Genomic DNA, 26,486 nt, shown 5'->3' on the forward strand with positions numbered 1-26,486 from the left:
GACACAATTCAACTTACAACAGGGACAAATGTTTATTTCCCCAAGTTTGCCATGCTGCTATAGGCACTACTGGTTTGGGATGGCTTGCTACTCCATTCCGTACACCATTCTCAGGTCAAACCAGGCTATCTTCTCCTCTCACAATCTTATATAACAGCTACTTTGCCTAATCTATCAGTCCTCTGTTGAAGTCCCAGCCTGCTATGTGGCTGCACTTACCCAAATTAAAACATCTGGAGTTCTTAAACATCTTGATCTGATATTTTTCTAGATGAAATACTGGACTTCAAATTGGCTTATCTAATGGCAGGTAGTTCCGGTACAAGTATCAACTTATGTCCCTAGGACCAGATGGGCGGAGATATCTAGAAACATTTGACTATCATGTTCCTCAAGATAAGCTCTGGAGAAAATGGTTTAGAATATGGTCCCACCACCTTTAAAAAAAATCACAATGCATATGCAACACTGTTAATCTAAAAAGCCTAGCTAGGTACAGATATCATGTTCTCACTATCAGAAATATGCTATTTTCTTTTTGCCATGTAGTTCTAGGTCAATGAAGAGTGTTACCCCATGAGTTCATCTATCTAGCTCTCATTGTGCAAAATTTCATAATCCTGTTTTGTAAATTGAGAGTCATTAATTTTTCCCTAATAAGTGGCTGTCAACAGAAGTGACCTAGCTAAAATTCTGTTTGAAAAGAGTAAAACAAGGTTGTTTTGTTTATGGGCCACCACATATACATTTCTGGGCTCAATCTGATGACCTCTTTTCTTTAGACAAGTAGAATGTTCTATTCTTTAGCCCCACAGCTAAGGGAAGAGGAAGGTGGGGAGAGATATAATGCTACTCCTGGCAAAGAAGCAGTTTTGAATGGTGGAAACCAATGGAGGATAGGATAGTCAGAATTCGACTTTTAAAAGATGTATCAACGTGGTTGTGGGTTTTGTTTTGTTTTGTTTTTGTGAAGCTGAAATTTGTGGGAATGATAATATGCAAAAGTATATTGGGAAGCCACAATGAAACTTTTTAGGAGGATAAGGCAAAGCCCGTTTGTGGGAGATGCTGGAAACCATCAGCTGAGTCAGGCAGAGGATAAGCAGGCTGGTAGTATTCAGAGGCTACTGGGGAAAAGGGGAAGCTCAAACCAAAAGAGCAGAACAATGTAATGCAAGGCTCAAGAAAATAAGAGCTCAAAGAGCAAAGGAGGGAAACCGGTGGAAATATGACTATGGATCCAAGATGGGAAAGCACAAGTATGGTGAGGCAAGGACAGAGACTAGCAGATGAATAAAACAATGGGAAAAACAGGAAATGAATGTCCAATTTGTTTTAGTCTAGACCTTAGAGTCAGAGAAAGACTATTACCAAGGAGGGCGTAGATCAGAAGCCAGGGAGCAAATAGAGCAGGATGGTCCATGATGGACACATGTCATGGCGTCTAAGACCCATCCCCCAATTTATGTGTCCATGTATATGGCTTTCAGCTGATTCTCAAAGGCAGAACAACTTACACACATTTTCTGTTTACACAGAATGACCTCAGATACATTAGGTGAATATTTACACTTGCGTATTTGCTAGGTCAATTCTAAGCTGTAGCCCAATAGCCAGCATGCCAGGGAGACGAAGTCAAAGGGAGGTGGGGGAGGCAGTCCTCAAACTTATCAGACTCGAGAAGTTACAAGTTTGGGTCAAGTCCAAATTTGGCACGTTGTCCTGATATGCTGAACCGCCACCAAATCACTGGAACATTACGGGGCTCTCATGTTAACCTTGGTAGCCTTAAATAATTATGGCTTGGAACTTCTTGCTGAATATTGTGGACTTTAGTGTGTAGAGAGTGCTTATACACAGAGTGCATGAATGGGCTTCATTGATTCAGAGGAGGTCTGTAAACTGTATGCAAAGTGTATTCAAAATTGTGTGTGTATGTCTTTTTCTAGAGAGCAGGTGCATAACGTTCCATGTTTGTGTGTGACACAATAATGGTGATAACCACTGAGATACAGCAATATAAAGAACAATGAAATAAGGTTAAATTATCTACTCAGACAGCCAAAAATTCAGGAAAAGGTCGTGTTGGCCTAGGACTTTCAAGCTTGTGCTGTCCCTCTAGAAGCTGCAGTGAGAGTCAGAGCTGTGAAACCAAGTAGCACTGATAGTACTTGTGAAGGGACCTCTGCTGCCAGAATCCTTATGTCAGGGTAAACATGGATAGGAAGCTAGGAAAGCCATTTGATGAAAGCTTATATTCATGAATAGCCTCAGTGTTTGAGGTTATCTTACAACAAGGCTATTTTTCATGCAGTCACAGAGTTTTACCGATAGGTCTGAACAAAGACAACATTTGTCATATAACATAAAGCTTGTGTTCTATTTGCTGACCACACTGCATATAGTGCAGTACAAACTAATTTACATATAAATCCTGGATTTATCTTGTGAATATCAAAACCGTATCGTATTAAATGTGTGAATGTGTTACCACATATTTTTTCCTTATCTTTGGCATTCTCTCTCTCTCTCTCTCTCTCTCTCTCTCTCTCTCTCTCTCTCTCTCTCGTTTCTTTTAATACATTGGAAGAATCATAAAATGGAAATGGTATGGGGCTTCCTCAGCTTCTGTGATTTTTCTCACTTAACAGTCAAGTTCAACCATACATCTAAGTCCCTAAGTGTGCCATCCTGCAATGGACAGGGAGAGCGAACAGGCTGGTCAGAGAGAACAGGGGATGAGCCTGGGCCGAGCCATGGAGAAGGCAATGAGGATAACTTTAATGGAATAAAGCTCCCTGCCATGGTGAGAAATGAGCACTCTGGAAGCAGACTGCCTGGATTCATATCTCCTTCCACTGCTTGATTGCTCTGTGCCTTAGAACAGGTTCCTTAACCTCTCTGAGCTTCAGTTTTGTCTTCTATAAAATGAGGATTAGAATGGTATTTGCCTTATAGGACTGTTGTGAGTGTTAAAGAGCAATTTGCCTGGGACATAGTAAGCACCCAATATATGTTAGCTGCTGCTGCTATTATTAGTATTAGTATTACTTACCCTTGTGTAGTGGCGGTAAAAGAATACCTTTCTAACTAGGAGCTCCTGGGCTGGGGACCTGTAAATCTATTTTGCTGTGACCTTAATGGAATGAATGATGAGGACTGAACTACTCAATTTCACTGAAATCCTAGAAAGCGGGAATAGTTTCAATCTTGTGGTTTGAAACGGGTGGGTGTGGAAGGATGACCTTAAGCAAAAGCACAGAAGATACTTGTCTATTATGTGTATTTCAACAGCCTCTGCCGAGGTTGTTCTGAAAAATCTCTCTATCATACCATCACGGTGTCTCTAGGTCTCTGTTAAAGCACAAATAAATTATCTAAGAGCCAAAAACCTGAAATCTGGACTCTAAGCACTTCACATGTCCAAATGAATTCATTTACAGGATTGCTTTTTCTTCAAAACAGCTATTGGCATTGGAGGTAAGTTTAGAGACAGAGAAAGATGAAATACCTAGAGCCAGTGGTATGCTGGTAAAAACGTAGCAATTAGTTTTCTGGGAGGGGAGCCCTGATTTCTAGTGTGATGTAAATACTCCCACCGTGGCTGACTTCAGCTACCAACCTGACGTCACTGAACATGGACTCGGAAAGAGATGCTCAGCGGCATACCATTGTCTAGCATTTCCATCACATAGATGCCATAGGCCGAAATAACTTTAAGAGCATAGATAAGAGTCATAGCTAGTATAATATTTAGGAAGTGATGAGCTTTGAGTATTTATTACTTTGTTGTTGTTTTTTTAATTTACTGGGGTGACAATTGTTAGTGAAATTACATAGATTTCAGGTGTACACAATGGGATTTATAGATGATGTAATACAGAATATTACTTTGTTTATAATGTAATTTATTTAATTGTAAGTTTATATAACATTTTAAAATAATGGCTGTGTTTAACAACCAGCTTGTAAAATTTCTGAAATCCGGACAATTAGCTTTCATAAGCCAGTATGAGCCAGCCCAGCACACCAAAGCCAGGGCCCTGGTTTATGTTGATTGATCGAGGTGAGGAAATTGATCTGTGGCCATTGTCCCAACTCCTTCAGAAGTTATAAATCACAACCCTCTACTCTAGTCCTGCCAGAATCTTCTTTTCCCCACCTCTACTCCAGGCCTCCCCATTTCTGAACATACTACACACTCTTTAAAACGTGTACATCCCACTAATCCCCACTTCTCTTCCTCTGGTCAAGACCCTAAGGTGCCTTCTGGGCCCAGCACCAGGAATCAGGCTGTGCCGAGAGGATTCCCATAGTGGTTACCCAATGAACCTGACTTGGCCAGCAAGCTGAGCTCTCATACAGTAGCCCTCTCCCCATCTCCCAGAAGCCTGCTGCACAGGCCCATCTAGAGACCAGTTGGTGGTTTCAATCAGCATAAAATTAAAGTGTGAGAAACCAGGCCCTGCTTCCCTGTTAGGAACTGCCATGCCTTGAACTCTGTGCTCTGCCAGGCTGAACTGCTCACAATATGCCTTACAACATGCCAGAGCTCTCTCTATGGACCACCAGATTTTTTCACATGTTGCTTCTGTTTGGTATGTTCTTCAACCCCTCTCCACTATTCTTACCTTTCAGGATTTAGCTCCTGCATTACCTCCTCCAGAGATCCTTCCCTGAGCAACTTCAAGCAAGATTAAATGCCTTTCCTCTGAGATATCACTATGCTCTGTAACGCTCTGTGTTTTCTTTCCTAGGCTATGAGCCTCTCAAGGACATGGACAGTGTTGTATTCCTCTCTATAGACCAATGCTAGCATATGTGTCCTGTAAATATTTGTTCCCTTAATAATTGAATGAATTAGAGGTGTTAATGCCCTTGGAGAGCCTGGACTAAGTAAGAATTACCATTGTAGCTGAGCCCCTATTTTCCTGGCAGTTCCTATAGGTGGAAACACCTCAGGTGAACACCCTCCAGTCTGAACTGTGAGGTCAATGTGAATATAGAAGACCCTCTTTCCTATTTATTTATTTTTTGAACACATGTCAAAGACTTTATTCAACTCATTAATTAATGAGGAAACCAGTTAGATGTTACAACCTGTTCCAAGGAGAACCTTTTTCCACTTTAAAAATTCCTTCATCTATGAATTTATAAGCATGTAGAGCTGGTGGCCAACAAATTCCACCCCTTCAGGCATCTGGCCTCCAGCATGAAGGACTGGATTGAAAGCCTTCTTTTCTTTGTGAAGCTGTTTCATTAAGGGACTTTAAAAACATTTAGGAAAGATGGAAACAGACTAGACACTTGATGGAATCATTGGACCTATGAACCAACCTTGAAACCTCTTGATTATGGTCTTCCTATTATTGGGGGGGGGGGCGGATATAGGAAAACTTTTGATGATCTGTCCTTTGAAAAGCAAGGTTGAATATGTTTTGATGGCCTGTCCGTACTGGATCAGGATCCCAAAATCTGATTTTCTTCCTCGCTGGGATATATAAAAATCTCAACTCTTTCAATGATCACATGAATGATTGGGAGTGGAGGGGTGTCTAAGCTGGCAGACATGATTCTCGAGGACTCCTTCTGCCCAGCCTAAAGCAGCCTGTCTCAGACCCATCGAACTCAAACTTCTGAGGAAGAGGTGGAAGTTTCTCCCAGGCAGCAGGTTGTGTGTGAGAAAACCTCCTTGAACAGAGGAACAATCTAAAGAGAAAAGGTGGGGAGAGTCAGAGAGAGAATAATTCCCAAAGGGCCCTTTCCAGACAGGCTGCAGTTCTTAAATTTAATATATATATAAGAGCCCGGCATACAGTGAATACTCAGTGACATTATCTGGGACTTTGGCTGCCTGAGAGTGTAAGAACATGACTCATATTGCCTGAAGACATGACTGCAGTCTTGGTATGGGTACAAGTGGTATTCCCTATTAGACGGAAGATTAAATCCAGTCACTATGGCAAGAGGATACATGAAGTTCCACCTAGAAAGAGGCAAAAATGTCGCCACTTTGGTTGCCATGATTATTTCCAGAGCCCTTCCCTCCCCACTTCCCTTCTTCCCTCCCTCTAGCTGGAACTTATTCCTGTAGACTGCCTAAACAGAAGGGCTTAACTTCATTTGTGGACATAATGCTCCCCCCAACCCTAACCCCTTGTCTTCTGATGAAAATGCTCATTTGGTATTGCGTGGAAGAGCGTGTAGTCCTGAGAACACAGTTACATGCTAGGAGTGGCAACAGGCATCCTGATGGGCCAAATAGACAGTGATCTCCCCTGTTCCCATGACTGTGTTGAATATTCCCATAATGCACCTCAAAAATCCAAAAGAAGCAAGATTTTTAAAAATTAAATTTATTGGGTTAGTATTGGTTAGTAAAATTATACGTGTGAAATCATATGATTCTTGACTTTTACTGTCTGACTTATTTTGCATAGCACGATAATCTCAAGATTCATCCATGTTGTCACAAATGGCAGTATTTCATCTTTTCTTATGGCTGAGTAATATTCCATTGTGTGTATGTACCACATCTTTTATCCAATCATCTATTGAATGATACTTTGGTTGTTTCCATGTCTTAACCACGATAAATAATGCTGCAGTGAACATAAGGGTGCAAATATCTTTATGAATAAATGTTTTCAGATTTTTTGGGTAGATACCCAGAAGAGGGATTGCTGGGTCATATGGTAATTCCATCCTTAATTTTTTGAGGACCCACCATACTGTTTTCCATAGTGGCTGTACCAATGTACATTCCCACCAACAGTGCATGAAAGTGCCTTTTTCTTCACAGCCTCTCCAGTACTTGTTATTTTTCTTGTTGATGATAACCATTCTAAGAGGTGTGAGGTGATAATCTCATTGTGGTTTTGATTTGAATTTCCCTAGTACCTAGTGAAGTTGAGCGTTTTTTCATATATCTGTTGGATGTTTGTATGTCTTCTTGGAAGAAGTGTCTGTTCAGGTCCTCTGCCCAGTTTTTAATTGGATTGGTTTTTTTGTTGCTGTTGTTGTTGAGTTGTACAAGTTCTTTACATATTTTGGATATTAGCCCCTTATTGGAGGTGTTGTTGAGAAGCAAGATTTTTAGAGAAAAATTAGATTCAGGGTAAGTGAGCTACTTTGGAACTTGATTTGCTGCACTTGTGGCATCCAGAAATTGTTAATATTGACTTACTGGAAGGTAGGCAATGTTCTGCTGGTGGGTTTAGAAGGCAGCACTTCAGTAAGTGGAGGAAAGGTTTTTTCAGGGCTTTCTAATGGAACAATGACATTTGCTAATCCATGTGGTTAAGTGCACAGTAAACATGTATAGCCAATCAACCTGAGCATAGGTTGAAATGGGAAAACCAGTAACAGAAAACTGGAAAGGGTGGGGGAACTGGGCTCAGAGATCTAGAGGCAGGGTTCCTTGGAGCCTGCACTTTCTGCCTTGACCAGGGCATCCTCTACAATGGGCTGACCATGGCCAAGTCTGGCTGGGAAGTTTCTGCATTATGTGGAAAAAGCCCATACTGGAGAGCAATACATCAGCCCCTTTTCATCCCACCTCCTGGGAGTGAAGAAATAAAACATAAAAAAGAAAGGGAAATATCTGGAAGCCTATGGGTCTTGGGCATTTTTCCTTCCCTTATCTTGCTCCTATCTCTTTTTAAGACTTGGGATTTCCTTCTAGAGAGGTATCTTTGACCCTGGAGAACTGAAATTTGCTAGGGTGGATCCCAGAGGAGAGGAAGCAGAAAGTGTTGACTTTGCTCAAGGCCTAAGGGACAAATGTAAACAAGACCTTCTTTTTAGATGATCTAATCCAGTTCTCCACAGAGAGTTTTGCCAGCATTCTGAGCTGAAGGACTGCCTTGGAGGGAAGATTGTGTCATGAGAGCCAGAGTGGGGGAGACTGGGTACAGAAGAGAAATGTCCAACAGAGCCAAGAATTCCTTCTGGAGGCTAGTTAGGCAGGGATTCTGATTTTTCTCAATTATCCAAAAGGTCCTGTTACAAACAACATGGTCCAGCCCAAGTGAAATTTTCTATCATTTCATGTCTTAATTGTCCCACTCCCATGTCTTTTTTTTCTTCAATGGTAAAATAAACCTTGTATAAAATCATCAATGGCACGAGACTAAAATTGGTCCTGTGAAGAAGCTGAGATGTTGCTGAAGTTCTCTTTCTGGAGTTAGCTCATTGTCTCAGTCAGTTTTACCAATTTTCCTGTCAAAAGGTTCACACTTTGGGCTTTAGATTTAGCCTATTGTTGAGAAATGGTTTGATTTAAATTAAAAACGTGTAATTTGCTTTCATGAACATTTATAATGCCAAAGAAAACAGAGTAACTTGTGTGCTGTGCTTTAAGCAAATCCAATATATGAATGGATTTACAAATAAACTAGGGGTAGGTTATTGGCAATACACTTCAACATAATTATTTAAATAACAAGATTTCCTGGTGTATTTTTTAACAATTAAGTTATGGCCAGGTTTTCAGAACACATCAGTCACATTAATCAATTCACACCTGCCTCACTGTCACATACTAAGAGCTGTTTGTCTGAGTACTAGTCTAGTTCCTTGAAAGATCTTCAGGTTGAATATATTACAACTAATAGGAACAAGAACAAATTAAATGTTCCGATAGCTTTCCTTTCTATTTGGCTTCCAACAAGATGAAGGTATTTGGGTAAGTCTTGCCCTAAAGTTTAGGTAGAGGTGTGTTACATACAAAATGAGATGATAGGAAATATTTTTTAATGAACAAACAAAAAAGCTTTCACAGAGACTTTCTATATCACGTTGTTATTATAGCATAGATGAGCTGAAACATTTTTGTACAAATTTGGAGGAAAGAAAATCTTAAAGAGAAATCAAGCATATAGAGGTAGTTGAATAGCAATACGGGGGTAAAGCAGTATTTTAATTCCCCTTTCAGTTCATTACAGTGAGGGAGTAAAATGGCTGCTCAACAAACAAATGGAATAGCAAACATAGACACATTTACAGCTGTTTAGGTGGCTTGCTTGATATTTTACTCCTAGAATTACTGAGAACTACATAAAATGATGGTACTAGTTTATCTAAGATAAGCCTACGATGCCACATTGACCTATTTGCTTTCCTTTAATTTTTTTATTGTTGTTGCCTTGACAGTAGATAAATGTTAAGCAACTTTTAAAATGATGCATAAGCTACCGTGTCACTTTTTAAACTCCTTTTACTCACATTTGTTGTGACAAATTTTTAAACGGCTACTGAGTCATGAAGCAACAACTTTAAAATGACATCAGGAACAGAGATTACAGGCACTTCTTTCTCAAGGTTAATTTAGCACGTTTGAAAATACCCATTTGTAAGTGAAAATGTCTTCATTTCACCTCTGGACATACATAACCCAGATTATTAATTAGTTGAATAGAGGGAGCTATCATTCTAAGAAGAAGTGAACATGTACATTTTATATGGCTCCTTTTCCTTCTTTCTCTCTGCACTCAGGAAGGGCCACAAACTACAGCCCATGCAACTGGCTGTTTTTCAGAACTGTCTTCAATCATACATCAAAACATCAATCAACATGCCTGAGAATGGGCTGAAAAATCTGTCCTTTTCCATCATTTGGGCTGCCTTCTATTTGCATCTTTATTACACACCTCTGCTATGATTCTGCCTTGGTAGACAGAAATGGATGCAAAGTCAACATACTGGGAACTCAAGGAATGAGTCCCTGAACAAAACTCCATCTTGGAAATGGAGTTAGCATGGGGGAACACAGTCCCCAATGGATTCTAGTCCATCAACAGTGTGCAATCTGTTGACAGTAAGAGACCTCTGGGTGCTGTTAACCAGCCTCAGGAGCTCCAGTGATCCAATGGCTAGTCACAGGGGATTACCTGAGCCCGGGCCAGCTCCACAGGCAGAGCTGGAAGTGCCACACGCAGAGCAACTCAACTAGCCCTGTGAGGCTAGCAGCAGTCAGCCTTCAGAAAAGGCAAATTGTTGAAATAGTGAGTTTCGTGCCCCCCTAAGACAGGGGCAAGCACTCTTTTCTCCAAGTTGTCTACAGAAATTAGTGTTATCATTTTTCATTTTGTACATTTTGCTGGTTGTTAGCTAGCAGCAGTAGTACACTACAAAGCAGAAAGACGTAATGTCTGCTTGGTACGTAATAGATATACACACATATACATATGTGTGCACAGAGAGAGAGAGGGACAGAAGAGAAAACTAAGAAAAACCTAGGTCCTGATAGACAGGAAAACAAACCAAATAAATGACACTGTATATTAAGGATAAGTCTTGTCCTTCTGGATTTATGTCTTTTCTCTGTGTAAACTTCATTCTCAAGCTTTTCTGCAAAATCGATTTACAAGCATTGAAAATATTCATGTCTAACTTATTACCCCGTTCATGTACATTCCAAAGAACACTAAGCTTTAGCCTTGCATCCTGCCTTTCACCACTACTGAAACAAAAGCTTGCAGTGAAACCACCCAAATATGTATCTAGGCTACTGAGAGTAAAGTGCAATTCTGCCTTACTAAGATCTACATTTGCTGGAGCTCGGTACTCATTTATATAAACATGAATCATTCTACTTTGTGGAATTTTATTTAAAAAAATCAAACTTCCCTTTCTATCTAGATTAAGAAGATATGTATTGGGTAATTTAATTTTACTTAACCTTCAACTTCCCATTGTGAGCTTCTGAGGTGCTTTTGTGACTTGGTTGCCATGACTATTTAATAAAATTATGTGTAACACAAACTATTTAAAATGTTTAAAATCTGCAAACTAATGAGTTAAAAATCAGGCTTGGCTATTTACTGGCTATGTTACTTAGGCAAAGTATTTAACATTGCAGAGCCTCAGCTTTCTCATCCACAATATGGGGATAATAATTGATCTCACAGGATTTATGTGAGAAAGACATGATTTAATGAGCTCATGTATGTGAAATCACCAGCTCAGTACCTGGTATGCAGTAGGTTCACAATACATTTTTGTTGGGGCAACATAAAAAAATACCATAAACTAAGCACAAAAGTCATAGGTTGTAAAATTTGTTCACTCGCCCTGGCATGAGCAAGATTTTCAATACATTTTGGAGAGCAGGGAGTGATGAGTTGGTTATCTTAAAGGAGCTAGAAGTTAAGCTTCCATTGTATCAGAAATTCTAGACCTCCAAACAATATTACTTTTTAGCCATATTGAAATAAGAAAAAATTGTTGGCACAGAATTCTCCCTTATCTCAGACCCTCATTTGTTTTCCAGTCTTATCACTTTCCCAAACAGACTTGACTCCAAAAGGAATTACCTGTAAAGCATCAAGTTATAGCCTGAAACTCAGTGGTGTGGATTCCCCAGACAAGTTTAAAGTGGTTTAAACTGGACATTGTGTGTAAAGGTAGTGTTTTATGCCAATATTGGCCCCTAATGATATCCCATGACTATGAGTAACATAATCACAGCTATTATTGTTCAATGTCTCTTCTTTGCTAGGTACTGTGCTAAGTGGTACATATATATTATATATATATATATATATATATATATAAATAATATATATTATATATAATATATAGTACATATAATATATTATATATAATATAATATATATAATTTAATGTTCATAACAACTTGTATGCTGTATTTATCAATACCATTTGCTAGATGAGGAAATTGGGTCTCAGAAAAAGTTAATTCACAAAAGTAACACATCTAGCAAGCAGAGACACTTATGACCCTTTTTTGGATTGCATTTATACTAGATAATAGGAACCTATTGTACTAGGAATGTGTTATGACCATATAGTTGGGCACCAAGTCGGAGGGGGGAGCCTTTAATTTCCTTCTCCCTGTGTCTTGTAGCATTTGCTTGGGCAGTAACCACACCTATCCTTCCATTCTTCATTGGCCCAGTCTGGCTCCAAACATCAAACCTGGTAACATAATGCTCTGACAACATGGCATCCATTACAAAAGTTGAGAAAAGATAATCTGATTTCTGCTTCCCTTAATCTCTCATGTTGCCTGGATCATCTCATTCTGCTTTTTCTGTTTCTGGCCATAGGCAGTAATGGAAGAAGTCAGACTGATTACTTGAGGCATTAACCTCTCACCTTAACAGAGTGGCCAGGGTGCGAGTGTCCAGAATCACGGGGTGGGGGGGGGAGCAGTTTGCATAAAGGTGCAAATGACACAATTCACTTTTTCCCTGCCTTAATCTTTTCACTCTGTCTTATAACACTGCCATACTCACCAAAAATATAGTTTTTCAAAAAGTGTACTACATTTTCTATTGGCTTTTTAATATTTTTCATAACAAACAGTCCTTCAGCAAGTGTTTCCACACATGCTGGCCAGGCTGTGATTCTCAGAACCCTGAGAAGAGGAGGCTAGCTGGGCTTGGCTGTGATGTGCCAAACTGAAAACCATTTCTTCTGAAGGGTTAAATATTATCCTGCCTAAAATTCCAATTCCTAATTGCACTGGGGAAAAATTAGAAACACTTATAATTAGATTGCTGAAATAACCACCTATAATAGATTGCAATAAAGGACACTCCTCTGATTCATCAATTTGTTCCAGAAAAATAATTCCTTCAGCCTTCCTACAGCCTTCTGTATAACACATAGAAAATGGATAGATACAAAAATGGTTCATGAACTGGCATCAAATGGAGTAAAAGATGTTTAAAGCAAAAATGGTACTAGTATTGTTACTTCCCCCTAAGTACATAGTAAACTACACCAATAAATAAAGCAATTAATTTCAGTAATGTAACTTAGTTACAAACATACATGTAGAAAAAAAGTATACAGTAGTGCAAAAAATAATTAAAACGGAAAGAAGTATGAACATTATTTTACATAATGCCATATAAAACCTGAACCATTTGGAATGAGGCCTCAAGTAAGTGAAATAAGCAGTAACATTATTAGTATCTTTGTTTCACATTTCAACCACACAGTTATTCATAGATGAAAGAAAGAAAATTAAAGCAAAACCACTTTAAACTTTCAGAAAATTTTATGTCAAAAACAAAAAAAAAAATTCTGGGCTCTCGAATACCTCTGCTGTGCATGTCGTTGTGCAGTACGTCAAGAAGCGGGTCACATTCTTTTCGTCTTTCTACTCAGTTTCTGTGATCAACAGCAGGGTAATAATACGTCTGTTTGGCACTTTCTGCTGTTAAAATGTTATTGCAACCAGATATATTTACAAGATGACTCCTGTAGGCAGTGGGGAAGGTGGGAGTTCCTCTTCAGCAATCCACTCTAACTAGTTTTGGTTTCGGGATATAAAGGCCAGGACACGCCGAATACCATTCAGTCTATCCTTTAAGGACTTCATTGCTAGGAACGGGAGCTGAGCTCGGCCTTCTAATGGAAGAACTGCTAATGTCCACCAGCACCAGGCTGGACCATTTGGGTTAATCTGCAACAGAGAAACAGAATGGGTCCATCCTATTCCCACAGAAGTGGTATCAGTCTGTACGTTTCCAAAGCCACAAGGTAAAAATCCCGGTGGAACTGCTTCTGTGTGTGGCAGAGACTGCTAATTTCCCTTGTATCTATTTCCCCTTATTTTAGCTGGGCACATAGCTACCCAGAAAGAGAAGACTATATTTCTCAGCCTACCTAGTCTTGCAGCTAGGTAAGGCCATGAGACAAAGTTCTGGCTAAGGAGACGTAAAGGGAAATGGTATGTGCGACTTTTGGTTCATGCCTTGGGAAAGAGGCATGTGCCCTCCACCATCCTCTTTCTCTCCCTTGCCTCTAGCTATAATATGGATATGGTGACAATCGGCCTTCTTTAATCAGGAGGACAAGGGCAACATTCAAAGGATGGTAGAACTTTGTGAGGAAGGAACCTGGCTCTCTGAATGATCTCATGGAATGGAACTGCCCTAGGCCTCCAGGACATATTCCTGCTATCTTGTTTAATTAAGCTAGTTATTTTTGGTAGTTGTTAAAGCAAGCAAATCAATATCCTAACAGATACATTATACTTCTTATCCAGTGTGACTTTATGAGCTGAAATATCTACTACTTAGTCTCTTCCACTTCTAAAGTTCTATTTAAGGCCCTTCAGACTAATGCATACAACATGTGGGCCTTCAATTCCCATGACACCCTTGGGCTTTGCTTGTCTCTTAACTCCATTTCCCTGCTTCTGACTCAGGCAATACGGTCCACATACGCCATGTCACTAGATAGCGCTACAGCTAGCTTCTCCCCTGACACCAAGCCTATGATTCTCAGCCCAAAGCCTAGCAATCCCACTTGGCAAAAATTCTAATTCAAAATCACATTCACATGAGAAATATATTTTGTGTCCAGATATTCTTTTAATAAAGAACTGTCCCCTCCCACACAAACCTTCACCAAAATTCTGTCAGCAGCTGCCCAGACACATGTTTTAGACATTGGTGACTTATTTCCTACTAAGCCCAGAATGAGTTTTCTGCCCACAACTTTCCAAAGGTTGGTTTTAGGACTATAGAGAACCACATTCTGGTCAGACCTCCTACATGTGGAATTATTTGCCTCCAAATTGGTTCACCTGATTCTCCCTCAAAACTCGTTACCTTCATTGCTTCTTTGTGTCTCTAGCTTCCTTTGGATTCATTTTTGTCCCTCACTTTAGTCTGTAACATGTTCTCTCTCCTATTAGCAGTTCTGAATATTAGATTGACATATTTTGAACTTTCTTTCCCAGAATCATTAATAAAGATATTTAAGCTGATGTTAATATTTGTAGTTGTTTCTAAGACACCTCCTCGTGAGGCTTAGCACATTCTTATTAATAGGACCACTGGAGCTGCAGCATTGACTGGATCAAACTGGATGGAATTTGGGTAGGGGTTGTTTGTTTGCTTGCTTGCTTGCTTGTTTGTTCTGCGGATGCTGCCAAAGCAACATGATAAAAAACCTTAATAAAAAAGGAAATGAAACCCAAAATTTCAGCTTTCTGTTACTGAAACTTATGAATCACTCTGTGGCATCTGTGTTTTCTCTTATAAAAGATGCTGTTATCATTGCTGATTGCTATTTTTTGCCTGACTGGGACAGAATGTTTTCCAGAAGGTGAAGGGGTACATTAAGCTTGATCATGAGCTTGCCCAGAGCTCTGCTGTAGTCCTGAGTCACCATGGCCCAGAGCCAGGAGCTGTGTCACATTGGGAAACATTAACTGGCCTTTCTCCTTTCAACATTCACTATGCCTTTGCATGAGGGAAGGAGTCACTTTTGTGGTCTGGAGAAAGCAAGACATTTCAGCCCACTACAGACTGGTGTTTTGCAGCCTCAGAATGCAAGAGGAAGAGGGGACTTTAGAGAATACCTCATATACCTACCTGCCTCATTTCAGAGATTGGAGAAAAGTGGAGAAAGGGGAAGGGACTTACCCAAGGTCACACAGCTAGATAGGGTAAGCAGAAAGAGTCTTTTGGGCAAGGAAGTCAGAATATACATATTCTATTTTACTATTGTGACAGAGTCACAGATGACTGTAAGTAAAGAATCTAGAAAGTTATAGAGTGATGATATAGAAGAGCCAGCTCAGAATGTGGGAAAAGTCATGGTGGGGAAATATTTGACTAGGATATGTCCAGCCTTGTCCTAGTAATAATGTGTTCTCTGATTTATAGCAGGCAAGCAAAGCTTGGTGAAACTTAACTACCTCCACTTTCCTGGAGCCTGATCTCTCAAAGGGACCTGTTACCCCAAGCAATAGACTGATCCAGTAGAACCCAATGAACTGCTTTGTAGTATAACTCAACCAAAGGTAAATTTAACTATTGGGTCAGTTTCTCAGGACCCACTCACCCGATGAGGACAATGACAATGTAGGGTCTAGAACTATAGGGCTATGCATAGAGGAACTCAGGTGTGAAATATTTCTGTGGTCTTGCAGATGGAATCATTTAAGGTAGCTGGCCCTATGTCCTAGCTTCCACAGCAAAGGGGGAGAGGGTTATGAAGCTCTCTGGAAGTGTCAGCCTTTGGTCTCAGCTCCCAGGACATCCTTCTCTTAAGCCTGGACTTCGTGTGAGTCTTGTCACCCTAACAGATTACCATGGTATGAATCCGGACTCCCACTGAAGCTTCTCCTGTTGATGGTATCTGTGTTTCCTTTTCTCACCTGACTTATCTCTCAAAACCTGTCTTTGATCCAAGTTCCTACTGCTGCACTAGTTCCTCCAATTAGTATCTCCAATTCTGATCTTGGATCCTTTTGGTCTTAACCCTGATGCCCAATGCCCAGACCAACAATACCACATTAGCTCCATATTGTTCTCTGAACCTGATTTGCTAGATGGCAACCATGTACCCATCTAATCACAAACCCTAGGCTCTCTCATGTGCTGGGGCAACCGATTACAAAGTGATATCTTTATATACCTGGGGATCCGCATCTTTCTCTGGCATTGGACCAAAATGATTGAGTATTCGATTCTTCAGAGATGATTTGAGTGAATGAAACCATGATGATGCTTGTTCATAGACACAGTTATGCAATCCCATGAGCTCAGCACAATCCTCTCCTTGAACCTGAAATTATCAAAGTGGAAGTGAAGCATTCTGTACCTTCTCCATCACTCCAAGAGCCACTGTTGGCACTTGACTCTCTTTGAGCATCCATCCTATCTCCTTATAGGAAGGCTAATCCACCCAGATTTCTCTCGTGTGGTGTATGAAAGGCTCCTTAACCAGATAACGGACTTTGTGTAAATACTGGTGAGGGTGGAGGAAGGAGAAAGATTCAGCTGGGTAATTTAGCTGAAATGAGTCATATAGAAAACCAGAGATATAAACTGGCCTGAGTGGAGGTATGCTGTTAAACTGGTTATGCTGGTTTATGCCTCTCTCCTTTTCATTTTTTTTTTACATCTGTTTTCTCATTGCTCACTGGGAAGAGAGACATGAATGTGTCTGTGTCTCAGTGTATAACTCTATCTTCCAAGTTGAACACATTTTTTCATTGATCAAATACTTATTAATCTCCTTCCATCACCATATATTTGATCCCCCTTACCCTCATCACCCACCCCCCACCCCCTTACCCTCTGGTAACCACTAAATTACTGTCTGTGTCTATGAGTTTTTGTTTCTCATTTGTTTGTCTTGTTCTTTTGTTGTTTTGGGTTTATATACCACATATCAATGAAATCATAGGGTTCTCTGCTTTTTCTGTCTGACTTATTTCACTTAGCATTATACTCTCAAGATCCATCCATGTTGTCACAAATGCTCCGAGAACTGACTCTGGGTGGTGAACACACAATGGGATTTATAGATGATATAATACAGAATTGTACACCTGAAATCTATGTAAATTTACTAACAATTGTCACCCCAATAAATCTAATTAATTTTAAAAAAGGAAAAAAAATACTTATTAATCATGTACTACGTAGTAAACATAAATATAAGTGAACATGGGATTATTTACCTCTTCTTCTGTCCATTGGTTCCGAAAAACAAGGATTAACTGGACATGCTATCTTTCTGACTCACGAGATAATGGATTTTTGGGAAGGGCTTTTAGCCAGGAAGCCCATTTAAAAATGCAAATGCACATGTGAATTTACAATTATCTCAAAAGTTTTAAAATCTAAATAAATTCATAAGTTCAATACACATGTGTAGACCTCACTCCAGATCTATCCCTTGGTACCCCTGGCAGAGACCTAAATCCTAGCTGAATGGGCGCCCCAAGATTGGCTGGGGCGTTTCTTGGCTTGGCATTTCTTATGCATGAATATAACTCAGCAACTAAGCAGGGAGAGCCAGGATACTGGGAGCTGTCATTGCCATTCTACAGTCCAATAGCAGTTGGGCAACATTCAATGTTATTGCACCGATTTGATGAGAAATCCCAAGCCCTCCAAAAGTGAGGAGAAATCCTTTTGCAATCATCTCCATCTGCCAAGTTACCAGGACTGCCTGGCTTTGGGATTCTTGGCATTGGCCACCCTCACCTTTTGGTCTTCAATGTATTCAATGTCGGCTGTGTTGTAACCATCCCGCTGGCCCTGATGGAGGACCTTGAAGCGCCTCTTGCCTATGCTGTCGACCACTGAACGGCCATCGGCAAAGAACTGAACATTTCTGATCTCTAGGATGCAGCCATATTCTGCAAAACTGTTTAATGGAAATGGAGTAAAAAAAAAGTGAATTCTTGATAAGTTGTTTCCCTGGCCTTGCCCCCAGCTATTTCTGTAACCCCATGTTGTGCCTCGAGGGATTTCTTCCTATTTGCCTCCCCCAGGGTCTACAGCTAAAACTATACAACAGGCAGTGCTTATGTGAAAAAAAATCTTAATGTATTAGTATAACTGTTACCATTTAGTGAGCACATACTATGTGTTAGGTACTGTGCTCAGTGTTTTGCGTGCATTATTAACTCACCATTCCTCCCAACAAACCCAATGAGGTAGGCATTCTTATTGTACCCACTTTACAGATAAGGAAACTGAGTGACAGAAAGGTTAAGTAATTTTCCCAGAGTCAAACTTGCTCCAATGCTGGAGCCAGAATATGAACCCAGACAGTTTGACTCCAGGGTCCACACTCTTATAAAACAAGTTTTACACTATACACCACCCAATTAATAAAAGATTAACCCTGGGGTTTCCTTATATAGGCTGCCTCTCACATGATAAACAAGGGGCCAGAGGGACCCTGATCCCTACAAATGCTCATGTTCATGAGCTGGCTAAGTCTCATGAGCTGTGCCTCCTCATCTTCTGGGAGAGCCCTCAAGTAAAACAAAAATCCTCTCCACTTCTCTTGACTCACATAGCTCCTCACTTACCCTTTGATGGGGTCTCCAAGGCACATGCCAAATTGTCGTGTGCCTGTCTCAATGCATCTACGAATCATCAGACGGTAACAAGGCTCAAAGATGTGCAGGGGACAAGGAACGGTGGGATAGGCCATAGTACACACGAAAATAGGCACGTTCTTATTTAAGCTGTCAGGAAGAGCAAATGACATGGATCTCAATACAACAAAGCACAACACAGAAAGGTTGGTCAAATGTCATCATATGGTTCCCCCAAAGGAAGGCAAGGAGACATCAAGTTTTGATGGCTGATAAAAAAATATTGAAACATATAAGCTTTCCAGTCAAGAAAGCAGCATAGGTAAATGCTGTGCTTGCCTTCTCTCATGACCACATCAAAATTACAACTAAACTACAGAAAAACCATCATTGAGAATCACCTGAATTCTAACTGAACAGAAGCCCCACAACTAAGGACATACAGAATAAGCCACCTTGAGACTGGTAGAAGAGGGGGAGACACTGAACGGCCTGGTCCAACACCCATGTGTGGCAGTGATAAATTGTGAGGGATATCTTGGAAGTGGAGCTCTCTCCCTGAGGAGCAAGGGGTCCCAGCTCTACACTAGATCCTAAGCCCAGATTTCTAGTGCTGGGAAAGGAAGCCCCCACAACTTCTGGCTGTGAAAACCAGCACAGAGTTTCACTGAGTGAGACTGAGAGCAGCTGGAGTCCCGGACACTCCTCTTAAAGGGCCCATGCATGGACTTACTTGCTGATGAACTCACTTGCTCTGAGCTTCAGCACTGGGGCACCAGTTCAAATGGCGCCAGGGACATATGGGGCAGAACTAAGTTGTCTAGCTTAAGAGTGATGGTTGGAGGGGCAGCTTTCTCCCAGACAGAAGTGTTGGCATAATCCATAATTTCTGTTGAGCCCTCCCCCTTCCCACCTGCATATGCAGGCAGCCACCATATATGAGTCTCCATCAACCTGGCTAACACTCTTTGTGTCATCCTAGTGATTCCCTGACAGCCAGCCCCACCCAACTTGTGGACCTACCCAAGATGCTTCCAGTGACTTTTCCATATAAATGGTCTGACTTGGCTCATGCTGCGGACTTTCCTAAAATCTCTTAAAGGTTCACAAAACCCAAACAAGCAGCATCTGACCTCAGTGTGCCCTTCACCTAGTGCTGGACTTCCAAACCCAGCACTAGTAGCAGTCAGCCTTGGGTTGTGACTTGGCCTCTCCCAGGCACCTCGAAGCCCAGTGCGAGTAGCTGCCATTTGTGGATTGTATTGTGGCTTGTGCCAGGTGGCTCTGGGTATAACACAGGCTGTGGCTGAACTTTGCCTGAGGCTCCAGGGCCAGCACACCCAGTGGTGGCCAGATTTGGACCAACCTGGAGCCCCACCCAGCTGCCTCCATGGGTGATGCACCCAAAGGGCAGACTGGGCAGCCACCAGAGCCCCACTGAAGCAAATCCTTCTCCATAGGGTCAGTGCATGCACAATAGCTCCTCCACTGTGGTCACAGACAGTCCTCACAACCCACCAGATGAGGGTCAATCCCTCCTATTGATGTGCAAGCAGCAACCAAGCCTCAACTACAATGTAGAATAATGACCATGTTTTCACAGCATTTTGAAAATATTAAGGACTATAGAATTGAGAATAATTATGAAAACAATTCTTAAGAGAGTTTGTTCCCATCATAATTTCCAACATTAAAACATATTAGAATGAAGGAAATATTAAGTATATGAATGTGAAGATTTCTTAATATTGTTTTATTTATGAAAACCCTAGAAAGTATAGTTTATTGTTAACAACTGAGAGCTTGTCCATGATATACATATAGGGAACAGGGATGGAGTTGAGATGGGGGAAGTGACTCTGTGTTGATTCTTTTTTTATTTATTAAATTTATTGGGGTGACAACTGTTACTAAAATTACATCGATGTCAGGTGTACAATTCTGTATTACATCATCTATAAATCCCACTGTGTGTTCACTACCCAGAGTCAGTTCTCCTTCCATCACCATATATTTGATCCCCCTTATCCTCATCACCCACCCCCCACCCCCTTACCCTCTGGTAACCACTAAACTATTGTCTGTGTCTATGAGTTTTTCTTTCTCATTTGTTTGTCTTGTTCTTTTGTGGTTTTTGGTTTATATACCACATATTAGTGAAATCATAGGGTTCTCTGCTTTTTCTGTCTGACTTATTTCACTTAGCATTATACTCTCAAGGTCTGTGTTGATTCTTATAGGAAATTCTGAGTCTCTTTCAATAAAAATTGTTGATATGGAGTCAACTGAGTGCATGACCATTTAGTTACCAAAAATTCACAGTAAAATTTAGTCATGGTAAAATTTACTTTTACATTTAAGTTGTGTGCCCATTGTTTGTGAAGAAACTTGAGGAACTTAAATATTATAATGTAAAATATGATTGCATTTCTGACTTTGCAACTTGCTGATTAAACTGTCTACAAGAGTCAAAAATACTAAATGCAGCTAATGCTGCAGGCTCAGTCCCATTATCAGGTTAGCCTACAGGCTCAAAGATGAAAATTGACATTCTATATCATCTAATTTGGCTCAAGAAGTTTTCTGGTATGTTAACATGGTGGGTGACAGTTATACTTCATTTTTAAAAAATTTTTTCATGTCTCTACTGAAACAATCTCTACAGGTTTCTTGCTGGCAATATGGGAAATGTACTGGTAATATAAGTGGATCCAGCTTTCCAGAAGGATGGTGGAAAATTCCCTGCACAGTCATCCTGAGCATCTCAAATTTGCACAGCCCCTAGAAGATCTGCATGTCAGGCCCAGCTAGGAAGAGGAGGCAATGAAGAGACAAGAGTAATCTAGCCTCGTGATGCTCAAATATGCCTGTGCATCAGAATTGCCAGGGGCCCTTAAGTCCAAACAACCAGGTTGCAGCACCCCCAGGAACACTGGTGCATTGGTTCTGGAATCAGGCCCGGGGAGCCAGCCCTTCAGCAAGTGCTCATGAAGATTCAGAAACACAGCCTGAGAGGGAACCAGCAATTTGGCCATCTCCTCCTGGATCCCTGTTCTCTTATTTGTCTAGTAAATCCAATACAGCAACAGCTGAACCTGAAACTACCAATAGATATAAAATCATTTGCCCAAATCTCAAAAGGATTAAGTTTAGGATTCCTTTAAATAGAAATCCCTCTAGCATATTGCAGTGTTTGTTAATGAGACATTTAATTATATTTGAGAGGAGGGCTCAGAGAGATTCAAGGTGAACTTAGGAATCAGAAATAAAAATAAAGATGACCTGAGCAGACTTAATATGAGTCAATAAGGAAAAAAAGGTTTCATTTCTAGCTTCCCAGGAAAACATGTTCAAAGTAGGAGGCACATTCAGACAAACTGATGGTAGTTTAGAAATAGTTCTCTACAGGGTGGGTACAAAACCAGAACAGCTTTTGCAACCAGGAACCTAGCCCTCAGAATGCTGTGAGGATTCCACACCGGGGTTGGGGAGACAGGAGGGCAGCAGTATGAGAGGCAGAAATTAGTGATTACCTCCTGCTTTGTCTGCTAAATGAACTGTTCTTCCAGCCAGGCAGACCTTGGATCCCTACTTCCATCCCCATCCCTACCCTTCACCTCTCACAATACCTGTGCATGGCAGAGAATGCCCATAACAAGAAGCATTCTTACTATTACCACTATTAAGTGTTTACTATGCACTAGCTCATTTGATCTTCATAATAAGTCCATAATTATCCCCAAGCTACTGATGAGGAAACCGAGGCCCAGAGAGGTGAAGTGATTTGCCTTTGGTCATGAAGTACTCTCACTTTGTGGCAAAACTGGGTCATAAACCCAGGTCTGGCTGACACCAAAGTTCTTAGCACCTCCTTATATATTTGAAAACAGTCTTCTGGACACTTTATCAGTTCCCCTTGATTATGCTACTCCAATTTACTCCTGCCAGTGACACCCAGTTACTAGTGCCAAGATGTGACCTAGTCAGTGGTTTGGCTTAAGCTTCTTCAGTGGTATGCTGACAAATGTTGAACAACTGACTTTCAGGAGGCAGGTTGCAGGGAGAGAAGCCCTCGTTTATAGCATTTGCCAGTTTCCATGGTGTAAATACTCTCACCATGGCCAATTTCAAGCTACCAGCATGATATCACTGAATGAGGAGTTAGGAAGAAATGTGCACATTCAGCTGTATGAACTAGTATGAGTGAAACTGAAAAGAGAAACATGCATATACATACTTAGAAAGTTCTGCCATTTCCTCTTCATAAAGTCTCCTTCGTTCCTTGAGTTCTTCTGGAAGGAATTTAGCTATTAGCTCTTCCATTATGACATTTTTGCTGCATTTTCTTGATGCCAAGCACTATATGGGGAACAAGGCTATTAGATACTATGCAGTCATCAGAAAAACACAAAGCACTTCTGATGCAATCAGTAAAATAGTCAAATGGCCCACATATTGGAGTAATTTGGACCCATACATTAGCAGCTGATACTATCATAATGTATGTATTCTCTGGATGTTAGACTTCAAAAAATGCAATCAATTACTCTTATAATTAGAAATAAATATTTTAGCAAGGAAAAAAAGAATTGCATTGATGTTTTAAAAATCTCATCATTGTCCTAAAACACTTAAATTGAGATCATGTTCCTGTCAAAAAAGGGGTAAAATCCTTTCCTTTCTTATTTCTGATTTTTGTTTACAAGCTCACAGAAACTATCTCCATCTGGGATATGCTGAATGTCTGTGGCCGAAAGGTTCAGGGAACTAAAAAGCAATTTTCAATCATTAATCCTTTCCTTTCCTGCCCCAACTTCACTCCATTCCAATGCTTGGATTCTGGATATTGCAAGTCCAAATATTTTTCTTCTCTATCTTTAGTTTTTTGAAAAAGAAAAAAACAAAAACAGCTAAATACTGGTGATGTGTTCATCTATTTGTTTTTTTAATACACCATTTAGGTATCACTGAAATTATGTTATAAACCATGATTTCAGAACCTAACTCAGGCTCAACTGTCACTATTACTCTCCTCCCAAACATCCCTAACCCATGCATATCTAGGGATCTGTAAGTAGGGGGCATTTAACTGTGTGGACCAGACAATGGGACTTAAAACATCTGCAGAGAATTGCTTGCTATGGAAGCTACCCACACAGGCTCAGCAGGGGGAGCTCCTGAGTATAAAACTGCTGACTTTAGACAAATTTTCCTTTCCCAGTGTGGGCTATGTCTGTCTATACTGCAGTGAACATAATTGGAATAAGATATTTATCTCTCTGGGAGATGGAGTAAGTGTGACCCTGTGTGAACACAAAGAGATAGATGAGAATATCTTCTAGACCCTGCGTCCGGCACCCCACAGTATCTGCCTTCAGGATGCTTTATCAGACACTGCCTGACTGCAGGAGAACCAACTGCTTTGTCCAGCTGGGGAAAAGCAATGACTCCGCACGTAGCCAATCCAATAAGGAGATGACTCCTCTGTTGACGCTAAGACAAAAACCCAGGAAAGGCATATACTAAACTGTTAACAGCGATTTTCTCCAGGTGATGAGCAGATTATGGGTAGATTTTTCTTCTTTCTGCTTATCTGAATGTTGTAGTGTTAGCACAACACAAATGTATTATTTAAGTGTAAAGACTTCTCATCTACCATATGCCAGCAAACCCACCCCTTTACCTAGGTAAGGTACAGCACTGACCCTCTCCCAACCCAATACACACCCCCAGAGTTATCCTGGATGATTTCACTCCATTACCTTAGTTTAAATTTTGGGGTGTTGGGAAAATTCAACATGTGACTTCTCTGGACTTACATTCACCTAGAGATAGTCTTGCATCTCCAACCTCTAGTCTGGGATGACAGGGCTCAAGTGACCTTAATACTGACTGTAAAATGTGGCACACACGTCCCTGTGGGAGGAAAACAAGATGGATTCCCAGACCCATTGGTGCCAAAGGAAATTCCATTAGGTCCACTTGAAAAAACCAAGGTGGCAATTTGTGTGATTCATTTTAGAAAACCTGAAAGCCTCAGAGCTTTTCAAGTAGCCAAGGATATGCTAATAAATACAGTGGCTCCTGAGGGGTGGGACAAGGACCACATTGGAAGTCTGTGAGATTTATCTGAAGCCCTGGCAATGATCTCTTCAAATCACAGAATAAACATCGACGAAAAGAGGACACCAATGCTCATCTAGTACAAGCCCAGAAAGGACACAAGATTCACCCAAGATTACAGTGAATCAGGTGCCATGATGGGATTAGAACCAGGATCTATATTTATCATCAATTTAATATTTTTGTTTCCAACACAAATTAATTTCACTACCCACAGTGCATGAAAAGCTAGCTGTTGCCTCATTTTCTTGAAAGATTTTGTGGAGAGGGGATGGGTGGCTATAAAGTAGGAGAAAGAGATGGATGGCCTGAGGGGGTATTTTGCCCTAGCACAGTGCAGTGGCTTGGAATTCAATAGGACACAATTCCAAATAAGAATTTTATTTCAGAGTCTTAGTACCCAATTCCAAATAAGGTAACCCAATCAAGAAAGAAAAATGTTTTACCTGTGAAAGACCATCTTTGCACAGTGGACACTTCGCGTTGTGATCTAGGCATCTTTCAAGACATTTTAAGCAAAATGTGTGCCCACAAGGTGTTGTGACTGGCTCATAGAATAATCTGAAATTTAGGAATCAAAATGAGAGAAAACTGCAATAAGACCAAAAAGTAAAAGACAGAGTATTATTTGGAAAATTCTGTGTGTGTGGGAGGATTCTTTTTTAAAAATCCCTGCAGTTGTTTCACTTCAGAAAAGGATTTGTTTTTATTTGTGAGCTTGATTTTAAAATAATGCATTTATTAAAGTTTAGGACATAGCTAGATCATTTTGTAACATTAGTTCTAGTCAGTCTTTTCTGGGGCATACAGATTACTTTTTCCCTGTCTAGAGATGAATGCCCAGAGTGTCTGATAGATTCCATTCTAAAATATTTTGCCAACCTGTTCACCTGAGTACAGTAATACCTTGGTTTTCAAAAGTCTCCGTTGACGAACATTCTGGTTTATGAACGCCATAAATCCGGAACAAAATGGTTCAGTTTTCGAACACGACTCAGAAATTGAACATGTCACTCGGCTTCCGCTGAGTGCAAGATCCTGAGACCTAGCTGTCGGCTGTTTTTGAATGTTTCAGAACTCGTGGATTACGCTCGAAAACCAAGGTACCACTGTATATGTAAACACACGTGCGCGCACGTACACACACACTCACACATTTACCCATTTAAGTACTTTATATCACATTACAATGGAAACAGACTTGGCTTCTTTGCTAACCTTGAATCCACATTTCACCTAAGCAATGTGTGATCCTGAAGGATCTTGAAATTGCCCCTGCCTTTTATATGGATAGATCATTTTCCTAGAGGCAACAGAATAATATTGTTAATGTGCTTACTGATACACACGTACATACAAATGTACATATGTACATGTATATGCATGCATACACTTCAATGAGCTCCATTTTAATTGCTTTGTGGGAACTGGACATTTTCAAAGTAATCTGGGCGTCTTTTTAAAAGCTGTTCTGTACATTCAGAGATTCATAGGTTTACTTTGCTTAAAGGAAGGCTCACCTGCAGAACCA

At 40.5% G+C, this 26,486-nt stretch overlaps 1 protein-coding gene across 2 annotated transcripts in view; it reads right to left on the minus strand.

Annotated features, from left to right (window-relative positions):
• Nucleotides 1-6,351: 6,351 nt before the first annotated feature.
• Nucleotides 6,352-26,486, minus strand: part of LONRF3 (LON peptidase N-terminal domain and ring finger 3) — a 57,954-nt gene continuing 37,819 nt past the window's right edge. For both annotated transcript variants that reach the window (XM_081043651.1, XM_081043652.1), the window contains exons 6-11: nucleotides 25,402-25,516; nucleotides 23,070-23,191; nucleotides 18,824-18,982; nucleotides 17,988-18,150; nucleotides 16,408-16,557; nucleotides 6,352-13,438 (exon numbers count right to left, since the gene is read on the minus strand). In XM_081043651.1, the coding sequence (XP_080899777.1) occupies nucleotides 13,283-13,438; nucleotides 16,408-16,557; nucleotides 17,988-18,150; nucleotides 18,824-18,982; nucleotides 23,070-23,191; nucleotides 25,402-25,516 (865 nt within the window). In that variant the 3' untranslated portion in view covers nucleotides 6,352-13,282. The remainder of the gene's footprint in view (nucleotides 13,439-16,407; nucleotides 16,558-17,987; nucleotides 18,151-18,823; nucleotides 18,983-23,069; nucleotides 23,192-25,401; nucleotides 25,517-26,486) is intronic.

The sequence above is a fragment of the Rhinolophus hipposideros genome (assembly GCF_964194185.1).
Source record: "Rhinolophus hipposideros genome assembly, chromosome: X".
NCBI classification, from domain to species: domain Eukaryota; kingdom Metazoa; phylum Chordata; class Mammalia; order Chiroptera; family Rhinolophidae; genus Rhinolophus; species Rhinolophus hipposideros.